The 16,330-nt window shown below is 43.1% G+C and overlaps 2 protein-coding genes across 4 annotated transcripts; both read right to left on the reverse strand.

Annotated features, from left to right (window-relative positions):
• On the reverse strand, positions 1-9,367 carry si:dkeyp-68b7.12. Of its 2 annotated transcripts, XM_036986196.1 has the most exons (15): positions 9,245-9,367; positions 8,280-8,697; positions 8,096-8,198; positions 7,870-8,014; positions 7,571-7,653; positions 7,170-7,277; positions 5,512-5,630; positions 5,245-5,401; positions 4,931-5,028; positions 4,763-4,834; positions 3,751-4,569; positions 3,409-3,596; positions 2,631-3,307; positions 1,351-2,548; positions 1-1,308 (listed from the first exon to the last, which is right to left on the reverse strand). In XM_036986196.1, the coding sequence occupies exons 2-15, from the start codon at positions 8,365-8,367 to the stop codon at positions 481-483; spliced, it is 4,683 nt and encodes a 1,560-aa protein (XP_036842091.1). In that variant the 5' UTR covers positions 8,368-8,697; positions 9,245-9,367; the 3' UTR covers positions 1-480. The 2 variants fall into 2 exon arrangements, with proteins under 2 accessions (XP_036842091.1, XP_036842090.1); XM_036986195.1 differs by having other exon boundaries at positions 1-2,548.
• Positions 9,368-9,765: 398 nt separating this feature from the next.
• Positions 9,766-12,066, reverse strand: LOC118965551 (zinc finger and SCAN domain-containing protein 2-like). Of its 2 annotated transcripts, none has more exons than XM_036986203.1 (4): positions 11,682-12,066; positions 11,489-11,574; positions 11,297-11,411; positions 9,766-11,103 (listed from the first exon to the last, which is right to left on the reverse strand). In XM_036986203.1, the coding sequence occupies exons 1-4, from the start codon at positions 11,893-11,895 to the stop codon at positions 9,977-9,979; spliced, it is 1,542 nt and encodes a 513-aa protein (XP_036842098.1). In that variant the 5' UTR covers positions 11,896-12,066; the 3' UTR covers positions 9,766-9,976. The 2 variants fall into 2 exon arrangements, with proteins under 2 accessions (XP_036842098.1, XP_036842097.1); XM_036986202.1 differs by having other exon boundaries at positions 11,489-11,595.
• Between the last annotated feature and the right edge of the window lie 4,264 nt (positions 12,067-16,330).

Raw genomic sequence — 16,330 nt, forward strand, 5'->3', positions numbered from 1 at the left:
TTTTTGTCTGCAGAATAAATTTATTCACAAAAATGAATTAAAAACAGAAAATGCATTGGTTTATGGAATTGGTACAAATAATGACATCTCTAGCCATTGCTCATAAGAAGTTATACCATTTTCTTGCTCACAATACCTATGGTTATGCATGAGATGTGATACCTGAGATTGACATACTTGGGTGTAAATTTACAACTCTTTGTAGATTGAAACCAAGTTAAAATTGCAAGTTAGTTTAATAGGTTGAAAATAGCAACAAAAAAGGAGGACATTTACAGATGGAGGGGAGGGGGGAGTCTGCGGAGGATCAGTTTTTTGAGTATCCCTGAATATTAGTGGGACGGGGTTCTAGGCCCAGGCTGAATAATACAGGCAGTATGGAAAATATAACTATATATAAATGATACGTTTGTATACTAACCATCCAGACAGAGTCAATGGCTATAACATTTACTGGCTTTTATGTCCACCTCTTTCTCTTTATTGTACTTCATATCCTCTCTCTTTTTTTTTCTCCCTTTCACTGCCCTCTTTCTCTCTCCCTCTCTTGATTCCCATGGCAACAGCTTCATCAAAACACATACTGACTGGACTGTTCTTCATCATGTCTTTCACTCCCCCCTCATCCACATCTCTCCTCCTCTCCCTCACCCCCCCACTCTGTGCCTCCTTTTTGCCTGTGCCCTCATCTTCCCCATCCTCATTCCACCCTCGTTCTGTCTCGCTGATTTTGTCATGCTCTGGCTTTCCTTCCATCTTTCTCTCCTTATCTTGCTGTCCCAAAGTCATGTGTACCTTTCCCTTTCCACTGTCTCTGTCTGTCTCTCTCCTCTCCCTCTGGTGCTGCTGTTGTCTGAGGTTCAGTGCAGTTATTCGGCAGTGATGGGGCTTGGGTGGTACCACTGGCACTGATCTTGCTTGATACACTTTAGGGGGTGTTTGTTGTTTAGACACGACCAGCACTCTCCCCGCCCCTTTTTCAGACCCCACTTTACTATCCATCGCTTCGTTTTCTCCCTCATATTTTTTGTTGTTGTTTATCTGGATCTCTTTCAGTTCTTCTTCTCTTTCCTCTATTGTTGGTGTCTTTAGTTGATCTTTCGTCTCTCCTTTCTTCTTATCTGTCTCCTGTTGGACCACACGTATACTATCTCCTTCTTCCATGTCTTTCTCTCCCTCCTCATATCCCTCTCCCACAACATCCTTTATAAGATCTATATCTCTTTGTCTTCTCTCTAAAACGTGCTGTGCCTCTAGATCCTGTTTCTCATTATCAATCGACATCTTTTCTACCCTCTCTTCAGCTGCCTCTTCCTCAGTCTCTCCCATGGTATCCACTCCTTCAGCTGCCTCTTCCTCAGTCTCTCCCATGGTATCCACTCCTTCAGCTGCCTCTTCCTCAGTCTCTCCCATGGTATCCACTCCTTCAGCTGCCTCTTCCTCAGTCTCTCCCATGGTATCCACTCCTTCAGCTGCCTCTTCCTCAGTCTCTCCCATGATATCCACTCCTTCAGCTGCCTCTTCCTCAGTCTCTCCCATGGTATCCACTCCTTCAGCTGCCTCTTCCTCAGTCTCTCCCATAGGATCTACTCCTTCCACCGCTTTCTTCGCCTCTTCTTTTGCACTCATCTCTTCACTTGCCTTACTCTCATCTATCTCTTTCATGATCTCTTTCTGTTGTACTCCAATCATCTCTCCATCTTCTTTGGTTTCTATCACCTCCTCTATAAATGTACTTCCCTCAGTCTCTCCTTCCCTATCCTTCCTCTCTCCACTTTCCATCATGTCATCCCTCACTACTATGCTCATCATCTCTTCATAAATGACCTCTTCCTGCTTTGTGTCCTCTTCTCCAACTTCCCTTTCATCACCTGCTATCCTGTCATCCTCTTCTTCAATCATTCCTCCTTGTTCCTTCTCCTCCACTCCCACCCTAACCCCCACATAATTTTCTTCAGTTTTTTCCAATTCCTTTAATACCTCTCTCTCCTCTCTTTTGCCCATATCTCCCTCGCTCTCACATGCTGTTTCTTCTCCCTCTTGTTTGTCCCATCCTCCCCCGTTTCTATCATCTCTTTCCTCCATCACTTCCTCTACCTTCTTCTCCTCTCCATTTTCCTTCTCTCCCGCTCTCTCCCTCTTAGCACTTTTTTCAGAATGCTCTTTTACATTCCCAGCTGAATCTCTAGAAACCTCCTCTGATCGCTCATTGACTATGTTCTCTGGCTCTTCAGCACAGGAAACAATAAGACAAGCCGTGAGTAAATGCTCTTGTGGGTTTTCTGCCTCGGCTTCGCTCACTGTATCACCATTATAACCCTCTGAAATCACACCTTCTTCAGGACATTGACTCTTCAGGACCTCTTCCTCGTCTTTGAGCTTCAGATGAACTCTAGTGGTCTGCAGTGAGGCCTCCTCACAGTCAGTTGATGTGGATGCTGAAGCGTGGCTCTTCTCAATGTCATCTGGAGTTTCCTCTTCCTCCATGATGCTGGTTTCAACCAAGTGACAACTTTCTTCTATGTCAGTGCTGCAGAGTGAAGGCGATCTATGATGACAAGTAACATTTATCAAGTACATTTATCCTGATCTGCTGTTCTTCACTTTATAAATAACCTGCCTCTGCTTACCTTTCTGTGCAAGTATTGGTCAGGGTGTCTGCCTGGTTTTTCTCCTGGCTGTCTCGATCCTGTTCTGCATCCTCCTCCTCCACCAGTTTCATCGCTTCCAGACTATTATTTTCTTCAGCTTTGCTATTCCTCAAAACCTCCACTGATTGGTGACAGCAGTCAGGGGAATCAATGTCCAAGTGCTCAGGGGGAATTCTGGCCTCAGAACTAGGAATTGGTCCGTCATCAGAGGCACCGTCCAGTGGTTGTGAGGGCACAGGGGCTGGGGACAAACTGTTCTCCAAGTCAGTCTGAGGTCCACTCCATGTCAGTCTGTTGAACACCAAACTAGATGGTAGACTTTTACAGAACATGTCATCATCATCCTCCTCATCTTCTTTGTCGTAATCATCACCTTCTTCATCCTCCTCTTCTTCTTCAGAGGAGGAGGAAGACAGAGCAGGCAGGAAGGGCCGGGACATGTAAGGCAGACTCATTGACTTGTTGGCTCGCCCATACTGATCTATGCTTAGAGGCCTGTGTATGGGCGTTTGTGTCTGTATTTGTGTCTGTGCTTCTACAGGTGGCCGTGTGACAGGGTCTGGTCTGTCATATGCGAGTCCTGGGGATCTATGCTCCACCTCGTCTTCATACTCATCATCCCCATGATGAGGCTCCACTGAGAACTCTTGGAACATCTGGGAGGAGAGAGGATGGAAAAGAGAGGTTAGGATCATAACTAAATGATTAAACACACAGACACACACAAAGAAACAGACAGACACAGACACATACACACCTGGCTGGAGACACTGCTGTCCATAAGGTCAAGGAATCCAAAAGTATCCTGAAAGTCCAGTGGACAGTCCTGGTCTTGTTCATCGTCCTCCTCCATCAGAGGAAATGGCAAATCTATGGCAACTACTTCATTTCTGACACCTGACATGTCTGGGGCATCCAGGGCAGTCTGCACAGAGCCTTTCATATCTGAGGAGTAAAGGCAAATGTTACAGATTGACACAAATGTCCTATCCAAGTGAATTTCACTCCAGCCGGTATCTATAAACCTACTACCATGACTATTGTACTTCCCTTATTACGCAAATTATGTTTATTTAAACACATAAATGATTAGACATACCCATGTATTCTCCCTCTTCATCCTCATCGTTGTCATGGTTTTTTGCAACCCCTTCTCCACTCTCACCCTGAACCTGACTCTCTTCAATGCTCTCTTCTGATGGCTTAGATACACAGTCCCCATTCACTTCCTCTTCTCTCTCCTCTTCTCCTCTTCCCCATTTTTCTTCAACTTTATCTTCCTCTGCCTCACCTCTCCTCTCCCCTGTTACCTCTTCATCTCTTCTCTTGCCTAGGTCAGTCTTGTCCTCCCTCTTAACTTCTACTCGGATGTGCCTTTCCCCTTCCCCTCCCTCCTGTCTGTCACCTTCCCTTGCCTCCTGTCTGTCACCCTCCCTTGCCTTCTGTCTCTCCCCCTCCCTTCCCTTCCGTCTGTCACCCTCCCCACCCTCTCCTTTATCTCCACTCTCCTGTCCTCCTCTATGGTTGCCCCTGTCCGCTCCACCCCCCTGCAGCACCCCAAAGGCCAGGCCTGATGTGATGTGAAGGGGTACTGTGACCGAGAAAGGTCCGGAGATGTGGATCCCTGCCCGCCGGTCGGCTTTGCTGGAGAGTCCTGGGGATCTGGATGGGGGTTGCAGAGCCTCAGTGCTGTTGCCCCCACCACAGTGACTGTCCAGTCGACTGTATATGCCCTGTGTTCCCCCGCCCCCGCTCACTACACTCACACTAGCCCCCTGACCCCTCCGGTAGGTCACAGCATACCCGCTGCCCATATCACCACCACTACTGGATGCCCCTCCCTCCGCACCCCCCTGGGTACAGGGAGAGGGCTGAGCCAAGGGGGACATCACAGTGGAAGGGGGTCGTTGTCTGGAACCTGAGAGGTATTATAAACATTCACATTAGTCTACACAAAACTGTCATAATTGTAAGACTATAGTACTACTGAACACAGAAAATAAATGATTCCTTAGCCTTACCAGTATGCATTCATTTAATTACTATAAAAACATATTCACCAACATCTATACAATAAGATAAAGACTGGGTAAACAAGTAAGGAGATGCACCTTCATGCGGATAGGGCACAGAGCTCAGGGAATCCATGCTCTTCGCTGGCCTCAAGACAGTTCTCTCTTTTTCTACAGATGGAAGGATGATTGTCAAACTCAAAATAATAATTATTACCTTTGCAAAGCCATGCATTGAATTAAAGATAACATCAGTGTGTCACTCACCTTTGGCCGAGTTCTTGTTCCTCCGTCTCGGATCATGGAGTCTGCCTCCTAAATTGAAGATGGATTTCCACTTCCTGCCCTTAAGAGATCCCTTCCTCCTGAAGTAGAGAATGTTACTTCTGTTACTCTGGCCAGGATTTTTCTACACCACGTGACCTGGCCATGTAGGAAAAACTATATGCCCTATTACTAACCTATCTATTACCATTACGAACACTAAACCTCTTCCAACCTCAACCACTATACTGCTACTATCTTGATGATAAATTGGCATAAACTGTCCATGTTTTTTTTGTGTGTGTGAATTTGCTTACTTGTCTGTCCCGTCTATGATGGCGTGGTAGGAACGCATGGCAGGGGGACCGTCCCCTGGGCTGATGTTACCTAACTGGAATGGAATGGCCCGGAAGAAAGGTTCCTCTGGATTGTGTATAGAGGGAGATGGGAGTGACTTCCGGCGCTCCGTAATACCTTTAATAAGGAGGTGAAGAAGAGAGGGAGGAGATATGAGTGTTGTGAGTGAGTATCTATTCTCTATGACTGAGAAAGAGAGAGACAGGGAGAGAGGAAAAGTGATGTACCTGAGTCAGGAAACAGCTGGGGCACGTGGGTGAGGATGAATTCCACCACGATAGACTGGACCCTCACCTCCATAAAGGCTGCTGTACCGTTAAACCCTGACGCCTCAATGTCCTTTGACCTGCAAACAAACTCAGAGGATTAAACAACATTAAACAATGCAAACACCCTGTTTTAACTATATCTTCACGTCTTTCTCTCTCATGTACACTACCATTCAAAACTTTGGGGTCACTTAGAAATGTCCTTGTTTTCCATGAAAACATACATGAAATGAGTTGCAAAATGAATAGGAAATATAGACAAGACAATATTATAAATAATGACAAGATTATAAATTGACAATATTATAAATAATGATTTTTAATTGAAATAATAATTGTGTACTTCAAACTTTGCTTTCGTCAAAGAATCCTCCCTTTGCAGCAATTACAGCCTTGCAGACCTTTGGCATTTTAGCTGTCAATTTGTTGAGGTAAACTGAAGAGATTTCACCCCATGCTTCCTGAAGCACCTCCCACAAGTTGGATTGGCTTGATGGGCACTTCTTACGTACCATACGGTCAAGCTGCTCTTACAGCTCAATAGGGTTGAGATCCGGTGACTGTGCTGGCCACTCCATTATAGACAGAATACCAGCTGACTGATTCTTCCCTAAATAGTTCTTGCATAGTTTGGAGCTGTGCTTTGTCCTGTTGTAGGAGGAAATTGGCTCCAATTAAGCGCCGTCCACAGGGTATGGCATGGCGTTGCAAAATGGAGTGATAGCCTTCCTTCTTCCAAGATCCTTTTTTACAATCTTCCTCTGTCCAGTGTCTGTGTTCTTTCGCCCATCTTAATATTTTATTTTTATTGGCCAGTCTGAGATATGGCTTTTTCTTTGCAACTCTGCCTAGAAGGCCAGCATCCCGGAGTCGCCTCTTCACTGTTGACGTGGAGACTGGTGTTTTGCGGGTACTATTTAATGAAGCTGCCAGTTGAGGACTTGTGAGGTGTCTGTTTCTCAAACTAGACACTCTAATGTACTTGTTCTCTTGCTCAGTTGTGCACCGGGGCCTCCCATTTGTCTTTCTATTCTGGTCAGCCAGTTTGCGCTGTTCTGTGAAGGGAGTAGTACACAGCGTTGTACCAGATCTTCAGTTTCTTGGCAATGTCTCACATGGAATAGCCTTCATTTCTCAGAACAAGAATAGACTGACGATTTTCAGAAGAAAGGACTTTGTTTCTGGCCATTTTGCGCCTGTAATCGAACCCACAAATGCTGATGCTTCAGATACTCAACTAGCCTAAAGGCCAGTTTTATTGCTTCTTTAATCAGAACAACAGTTTTCAGCTGTGCTAACATAATTGCAAAAGGGTTTTCTAATGATCAATTAGTCTTTTAAAATGATAAACTTGGATTAGCTAACACAACATGCCATTGGATCACAGGAGTGATGGTTGCTGATAATGGGCCTCTGTACGCCTATGTAGATATTCCATAAAAAATCTTCCGTTTCCAGCTACAATAGTCCTTTACAACATTAACAATGTCTATACTGTATTTCTGATCAATGTTATGTTATTTTAATGAACAAAAAACATGCTTTCTTTCAAAAACAAGGACATTTCTAAGTGACCCCAAACTTTTGAACGGTAGTGTACACACAAACCCACACACCTGAGAAGGTTCGGAGCCCAAACAATGGCGAGGTTCCGGGAATGCATATTGGTGTGTGAGGAGTGAGAAGCCATCTTGACAAGGTGGCGCATCAGGAACTCCAGAGTTCTGAGAAACCAGTGGGAGGGAGAAGGGGCAGAAAGAGATGGAAGTGGGATAGTTAATTTAAAAACTGTTTAAAAACATTTGAAACTGTTTGAGAATAACTATGCATGGCTAGAAAAGCAGTGCGCAGCCTGAAATATACTAGTAAGTTCAAGAGATATGGTATGAAGAAAAGCAGAATTTACCTCTAGTTATAAACAGACGGTTGCAGGCCATGTAATATATGAAAACATACAGCAGTCATTTACACTTTCTATATCTATAGTGAAAGAGATAGTTAAATAGTAGAGGTTTACTTGTAATGGGGAGCGGGTAACTCTTTCAGCACATCCTTAATCTTAACCAGCCTCTCCTCCTCCAACTGAATCGCCACAGCTTCCTGATGGGTAAAGAGGTGAGGTTGATACAAAAAGGCATATGCCATCTTTATGCTGGGTCCCATTTAGTAGGTATGAAATGGGAGTAAATGTTTTCTAATCCGAACTTAATAAAACAAGAATTATCAATTTTAAAACGCTTTCTCCTTTTTGTTCTTACTGAATGCAACCCTGGTGTCTGTCCATGTCTCTGAATGACTATCAAGACAGGTACTCACAGCATATTTGTCATAGAGCTGGTATGTGAGGAGGGGATTGGGTAACTCTCTGAAGTAGGCCTTGCAGACAGAGCTGACACAGTGAATGTCCTGCAGGTACACATCCTTATTGAGATCCGGGGTCCCCTCACTGTCAAACTCACCCCTGTTTGGAGACAAACACAACATTTCACTGCTGTACACAGGCACACAAACGCAAGCACACAAACTCACACACCCCACTTACCTTAGTTTCTGTGTGTTGGATGACACCCCAGATAGCCTGTAGATCCCATCTACCACCCCATGCTCCTCAATGAATTCACTGCAGCTTCGCAGAACCTGGGGAACTGAGAGGGAGACAAGACCATGGTATTCAAGCTAATATTTAACATGTTCTAGTCAATTGTCTGGGGAAACTTGGGACTTACTCTCCTGACAGGTAGTGGACAAGTGGTCCAACAGGTCACAGCCAAACACCTTCTCATTGTTCCCTCCTTTTCTCCGGAGTCTCCGCATCTCTTCTTTTCTCCTGCCTCAACCTCTTGCACATCCAGCCCTGTGTGTTTGTGTGTCTGATATATGTATTTTCTGTATAACTTGGTTAATGGTAACGTGACCATGAGGTGCTCATATACATTTACAATATACTGTTAATATGCAACAATGTGTTTTCTTCATTGCATTTGATTAAGTTTTATTGTTCCACTCTGTGATGTGCAGTGCTATACTGTGTGCTATACTGTGTGCTATACAGTGCTATACTGTGTGCTATACTGTGTGCTATACTGTGATATAATGAGCTGTGTTTTAAGGCATTGTGCTAGGTCATGCTGTCTTTGTGGCACTCTGCAAAGTAAGAAACCAGCTAAATCATCTTCTCAATATACGTATACCAACACAACACTTAATGTGATCATTTGTGAGCATCGCTCACAATCTACAGCATGCATCAGTCTTCACTTCCCCTTAATGTCTTCTTCACAAAATAAACAGGCCACACCCTTTACCCCAATACTCCTAGACTCCCTCTCAGTGCTGTGATTTGGGGAGACTTTAAAGTAAATAACGCCTAGTCTTCCTATGCTAATGGAACACTGACACCCCTAACACCAGCTCTGGCTGTTCTCCGTGACCGATAAAGGCCTTCTCCTCCCTGCCTCTCGCAGCCATTGTGGCCCTCTCACTGCAGCGGAAGTCAATTGAATAGTATGTCGTTCTGACTGCAGGCCTGTCGAAGAACATGAAGCCTCTGAGCCTGACCCCACCTCTCCATCCCCCTGACCCCTACCATTCCACCCCTAACACACTGTCACTGCTACTCCTCTCAAGTTTCGGGTGACATTGAGGTAAAAACAAGAATAAAAAAGCGTAATAAAAAGTTGACTGTTCCTACCTTCACTCTACACCGGCACAACCAAGCAGCAGCAAGCAATGACGCAAGAAACCACTAAACTTCCCCTGTCGACTTCCTGAGTCTCTTTCTCGCTCGCGTTCTCTTTCTGTATATCTCCTCCATTAGCTCTGCCTCTGTTGATCGGCAAATCAATGAAAGAGTAAATCATTCAAACTACCAATCTATTTCTCTTATCTAATGATCTTTGATTCAGATGACCAGTTTTATTCAGAATCAGTGGTCAGTTTAGACAATGCAAAATGTTTCAGTATAAACACATATAGCCTATTACACTGAAACATATTTTATTGCCTCATTTTGAGATGACATACAGTAACTCAACATTTTAAGGCAGCAGAGTAATTTCCAAACCTAACTGAAAATCAAGTTGAATTGAGTTATTAACCTGACCTGATATGAGACTGTCCCTTGTGGCAAGACGTGACATCCCAGATAGTCAGACACTTCCTAGACAATACAGACTAAATGGCTCCTACATATTATTCATCTAAAAGCACAGATTGACTCTTTCATTAAATACATTTTATTGAAAATACCATGTTTTTTTTTACAGTTTTGTAGTACAAAATACATTGTTACCAGTTGTAAATTAGTTGTTTAAAATAAAAGTGAAGAGCCGTCAACAGTCAAACATCAAAACCAATTCACAAATCAATTAGGAGGAAAAGCTTGTCAAATTGTCTCAAAACAAAGTTCCAGAAAAACTATGAACTATTTGTTCCATCTGTTCTGAGGCAACATTAAACCTGTGTGTGGATCCCCAGGGTATGCGGGTGCCACGTATTGAGACACTGGACTCTCTCCTATGTGAGTTCTCTGATGTGACTTCATACCAGAGCGCTGAGTGAAGCATTTCCCACACTGTGTGCACTTGTAGGGCTTCTCTCCGCTGTGGACCACAGCATGTCTGATCAGGTTGCACTGCTTGGTAAAACTCCTGCCACACTGTTCACAGGTGTACGGTTTCTCTCCGGTGTGACTCCGGAGGTGTTCTTTTAGCTGCCAGAAACGTGGGAAGCTCTTCCCACAGAAGGTGCAGCTGAAACGCCTCTCGGTGGTGCCGCCTGATCTCCACTGAGTCCTCATTCTCTTCACCATGTTAAAACTACTGCGACTCAGGCTATATCCTGAGAAGGTGGAGGTGGTGGCCATGTTTGACCCTGTCATGCACTCACTCAATCTCACTGTTGCTTCTGAAGCCCTGTACTGATGCTGCCTTGACTGTAGAGCTAAACTATTTCCTTCATTATTTGAGTTCAGCATCTCACTGCTCTGTCCATCTGGCATCTGTTGTCTAGTCTCATCAGCCAATGTTCTGACATGTCCTTTACTGTGTTTTTCTGCAATGAACATGTTAGCATGTGGTTTTCCTATAGAAGAGTGAAGTGATGGCCCTACTTCATCTGTCATAGTAGGAACAGATGACAGTCCACTATGAGATGGGTAAATTGAGATATTCTGAGAGTACTTTTCTGTGGAATGAAAGGAGAAATCTGGGTGGCCATCAGGGTTAGTGTCTCTGCCTGGATCCACAGAGGTCCACAACTGCCCATCAGACTCATCCATGACAAACTGGTCAGGTCCTGCCAGGTTTGTGGTCTGATCCAGCTCCTCCTCTTTCACCATCACAAGTTCTAGTGAGTCCTCGTCTGGCCGGTGCTGCTCTGTGTTGAACACCTCTGTAGATGATAGCCGGGGTGTTCCTGGTTCCTCTGGACGATCAGAATTGGGGTAATGTTCCACTGAGTCTCTGGGAGATATGCTGGGTTGTGTGATGAAGTCCTCATCACAGAGCTGTTGCTCAAAGGATGGTGGTTTCCCAGGCTTGGAACCAGATTCTAATGATTTGGGGATCAACATAAAATAAACATTACAAAAGACCCTTAACAGTTGCAAAACATGACTGCTTTAGAACCGTGCACTCTATATGCCAGAACACAAAACACTAATGTAATTTGGAACGTGCATACCACCACTCCCTCACAGTCTTCCATAGATAGACAGAGCAGTACCCTTTATGGTCACACCCACCCTCTCCAGTGATCCTGAGCTCTTCCTGAGGGTCAGTCTTCCACACGTCCTCTGCTGTCTCCTCATCTTTGATCAGTATGGGTTCAGTCTCCACTCTCTGCTCCACATCAGTAGGCTGTAACAGGGAACTGCAATTATTCCTCTGGGCGCACACCATGTCTAACACTTTTCATAAAAGGTGATTTATCACACCTGGCACGGAGAGTCCTCTCTGCCTCTCCACTGTGAGCTACTCCTTTCCTTGTTCAAAACAATCTTGACAGGATATGACAATCTCTCTGTTGACATGGGGTAAAGAACTGGAAAATAATTGTATTCAGTGAAATATTAGGGTTATTCACACATTTGGGATTTTCTTCAGTTGTTCATGCAATCAAATTACTACCTTTTCTCCTATCTCGTCCTTGTGTCTTCTTCAGCTCGCTCTCCATCATTCGACACTTTCTTTTCAGTACATCAATATCTCGTTGGCTTTGGGTAATTTCCAAACGTATAACTGCACAGCTATCATCTACACGATTGTTTATTTCTGCTACAGCGGCTTTAGCTAATACCTCCATAATCGATACCAATTGCGACTGAAAACTGCAGCTGGCCATCTTGTAAAACCCTAAATACAGATTTGTATTATCTGTTGGAAGTCAATAGTCTACAATTTCCAAGCTAATGTGCAAAAACAATCCGTAGACCTTGATAAATAGCAACAATGTACGAAGTGGGAGATACGTGCGCAATTTCAATCGCACTTCCGTTCAACTCGTGACGTAAATATTTATTACCGTAAATATGAGACTGCAACAGCCCTGCAAAATTGGTAGAATTAGCACTGGCAAGGCAGGTATACTGATCAATAATATAGTGGGTGCCAGGCCCAGACGATCCTGCAGGTAAAGAAGCCGGATGTCCTGGGCTGGCATCCTTAAACCCAGTCTGTTGTTGTGAGCCCGGTCAGACTTAATGCAAAATTCTCTAAAACAATGTTGGTGGTGGCTTACGGTAGAGAAATTAACATTAAATTATCTGACAATAGCTCCGTTGGACATTCCTGCAGTCAGAATGACAATTGCATACTCCCTGTTATGTGACAAAACTGGACAATTTAGAGTGGCCTTTTATTATCCCCAGCACAAGGTGCACAGCTGTTATGCCTGCGGCTATGGAACCTTGACCTGTTCACCGGACGTGCTACCTGTCCCAGACCTGTTGTTTTCAACTCTCTAGAGACTGCAGGAGCCGTAGAGCTACTCTTAATGATCGGCTATGAAAAGCCAACTGACATTTACTCCTGAGGTGCTGACTTGCTGCACCCTCGACAACTACTGTGATTATTATTATTTGACCATGCTGGTCATTTATGAACATTTGAACATCCTGGCCATTTTCTGTTATAATCTCCACCCAGCACAGCCTGAAGAGGACTGGCCACCCCTCATAGCCTGGTTCCTCTCTAGGTTTCTTCCTAGGTTTTGGCCTTTCTAGGGAGTTTTTCCTAGCCACCGTGCTTCTACACCTGCATTGCTTGCTGTTTGGGGTTTTAGGCTGGGTTTCTGTACAGCACTTTGAGATATCAGCTGATGTAAGAAGGGCTATATAAATACATTTGATTTGATGTGTAATGATCATGCTGTTTAATCAGCTTATTGATATGCTACACCTGTCAAGTGGATGGATTAACTTGGCAAACGAGAAACAGGGATGTAAACAAATTTGTGCCCAAAATTTGAGAAAAATAAGCTTTTTTTTTTATATGGAACATTTCAGGGATCTTTTATTTCTGCTCATGAAACATGGGACTAACACTCTACACATTGTGCTTATATTTTTGTTCAGTATACAGTTGAAGTTGGAAGTTTACATACACTTAGGTTGGAGTCATTCGAACTCGTTTTTCAACCACTCCACACATTTCTTGTTAACAAACTATAGTTTTGGCAAGTCGTTTAGGACATCTACTTTGTGTTTGACACAAGTCATTTTTTCTAACAATTGTTTACATACAGATTATTTCACTTATAATTCACTGTATCACAATTCCAGTGGGTCAGAAGTTTACATACACTAAGTTGACTGTGCCTTTAAACAGCTTGGAAAATTCCAGAAAATGATGTCATGGCTTTAGAAGCTTCTGATAGGCTAATTGACATAATTTGAGTCAATTGGAGGTGTACCTGTGGATGTATTTCAAGGCCTACCTTCAAACTCAGTGCCTCTTTGCTTGACATCATGGGAAAATCATAAGAAATCAGCCAAGACCTCAGCAAAAAATGGTAGACCTCCACAAGCCTGGTTCATCCTTGGGAGCAATTTCCAAATGCCTGAAGGTACCACGTTCATGTGTACAAACAATAGTACGCAAGTATAAACACCATGGGACCACGCAGCCATCATACTGCTCTGGCAGGAGACTCGTTCTGTTTCCTAGAGATGAACGTACTTTGGTGCGAAAGTGCAAATCAATCCCAGAACAACAGCAAAAGGACCTTGTGAAGATGCTGGAGGAAACAGGTACAAAAGTATCTGTATCCACAGTAAAACGAGTCCTATATCGACATTACCTGAAAGGCCGCTCAGCAAGGAAGAAGCCACTGCTCCAAAACCGCCATAAAAAAGCCAGACTATGGTTTGCAACTGCACATGGGGACAAAGTTTATACTTTCTGGAGAAATATCCTCTGGTCTGATGAAACAAAAATAGAACTGTTTGGCCATAATGACCATCGTTGTGTTTGGAGGAAAAAGGGGGAGGCTTGCAAGCTGAAGAAAACCATCCCAACCGTGAAGCACGGGGGTGGCAGCTTCATGTTGTGGGGGTGCTTTGCTATAGGAGGGACTGGTGCACTTCACAAAATAGATGGCATCATGAGGATGGAACATGATGTGGACTTATTGAAGCAACATCTCAAGACATCACTCAGGAAGTTAAAGCTTGGTCGCAAATGGGTCTTCCAAATGGACAATGACCCCAAGCATATTTCCAAAGTTGTGGCAAAATGGCTTAAGGACAACAGAGTCAAGGTATTGGAGTGGCCATCACAAAGCCCTGACCTCAATCCTATACAAAATTTGTGGGCAGAACTGAAAAAGTGTGTGCGAGCAAGGAGGCCTACAAACCTGACTCAGTAACACCAGCTCTGTCAGGAGGAATGGGCCAAAATTCACCCAACTTATTGTGGGAAGCTTGTGGAAGGCTACCTGAAACATTTGACCCAAGTTAATCAATTTAAAGGCAATGCTACCAAATACTCATTGAGTGTATGTAAACTTCTGACCCACTGGGAATGTGACATAATAAATAAAAGCTGAAATAAATAATTTTCTCTGTGCTATTATTCTGACATTTCACATTCTTATAATAAAGTGGTGATCCTAACTGACCTAAAACAGGGACTTTTAACTAGGATTAAATGTCAGGAATTGTGAAAAACGTAGTTTAAATGTATTTGGCTAAGATGTATGTAAACTTCCGACTTCAACTGTATATACCTGGTATTTTCTTGTCTGCATGTAGGGTAGCCCATTCATAGACCTAACTAGCTACTTTTCGTCGCCCATTGACAATAGTATCTTCTTCCTGTGGGGACTTTTGTTAAGCTCCCCGATGCTCGGTCTGAACATTAACACGCATCTCTTGTGGAGCGGTTTTGGAAACATTAGAAACGTATCTTCCATATGAGCAATAAATAAATTTCCAAAAACAAAAGGATAAATTACAACACACCTTTATAGCACTACAGTTAGTGTTTCTACACGGCCATATCGCCATGTTATAGCGCGTTTTACAGAAGACAGACTGAAGACATTGGCGAGCACTTGTGCTAATTAGCCACCTATCGTGCTCCGAACTCCTGTGTGTAAACGTAACTGGGGAGGAAGTGTAGTTCGTTGGCTGGAGGAACACACAGCATATGGATCTGTATAATCTTCTACAGTAACTGGTTGTTTTTGATTTGAAAGATTAATTCTCGCTGATATTAAAGATGAGGTCCATATGTTCCAAAAACCGTTTAGCAAGTGATGATTATTGATGTTCCTAAACATTAAAACACAAAGTCGGGATTGTAGTTCACAAGGAGCCAGTCATGGGCGAAGCTAACCGCTGAAAACCCTACGGAGAACTACATGTAGAGTAACTATATCTATTGATTAAATAAATTAGTTTTATGATCTAAAAGAATTCAGATCGTAAAACTTGTCTTTTTCAATAGCTTTGGCTACATGTAGGCAAAAAGACTGTAATGCAATGGCTCACATGGTTGTTAATGCATTAAAAGGCTATAGATGCATAATGCACGACACACTGGTGAAACGTAAAATACTAAAACACTTTCTTCAACCATTCATAAAAACGAATGGTTTATACATCATCAAATATTGTCATCTCCATTCTCACCCACACAACCTAATGAAACCGGTCTGAAGATGTGGTATGGTATTTCATCAAGGAAAAGGGATATATTTGTTTGACACATAGCTGGGACGATGAAACTAGTTTCATGTAAACTTCAAATAAACTGAATTTCATTACATATTTCCAATAACTATTGTATACTACATGTGTTATAGCTAATTAACATTCAGAGGTTCTTAATGTTTTTAAGGCATATACATACACTCCCCGACGTATTTATTTGGACAGTGAAGTAAATATTTTTCATTTGGCTCTATAATCCAGCATTTTGAATTTGAGATCACATGTCTTATGAGGCGACATAACAGAACATCACCCTTTACTTTGAGGGTATTTTTATACATTTGTTTTACATTTTAGAAATGAATGCACTTCATGCATCTACTCCCCCCATTTGAAGGTGTCATTAGTATTACATTTAGTCAAAAGTTAAGTATTTGGTCCCATATTCCTAGCATGCAATGACTACATCAAGCTCATGACTCTACAAACTTGTTGGATGCATTTGTAGTTTGTTTTAGTTGTGTTTCAGATTATTTTGTGCCCAATAGAAATGAATGGTAAATAATGTATTGTGTCATTTTGGAGTCACTTTTATTGTGAATAAGAATAGAATAAGAACACTTC

This window comes from Oncorhynchus mykiss, chromosome 8, assembly GCF_013265735.2.
Source record: "Oncorhynchus mykiss isolate Arlee chromosome 8, USDA_OmykA_1.1, whole genome shotgun sequence".
Lineage (NCBI taxonomy): Eukaryota > Metazoa > Chordata > Actinopteri > Salmoniformes > Salmonidae > Oncorhynchus > Oncorhynchus mykiss.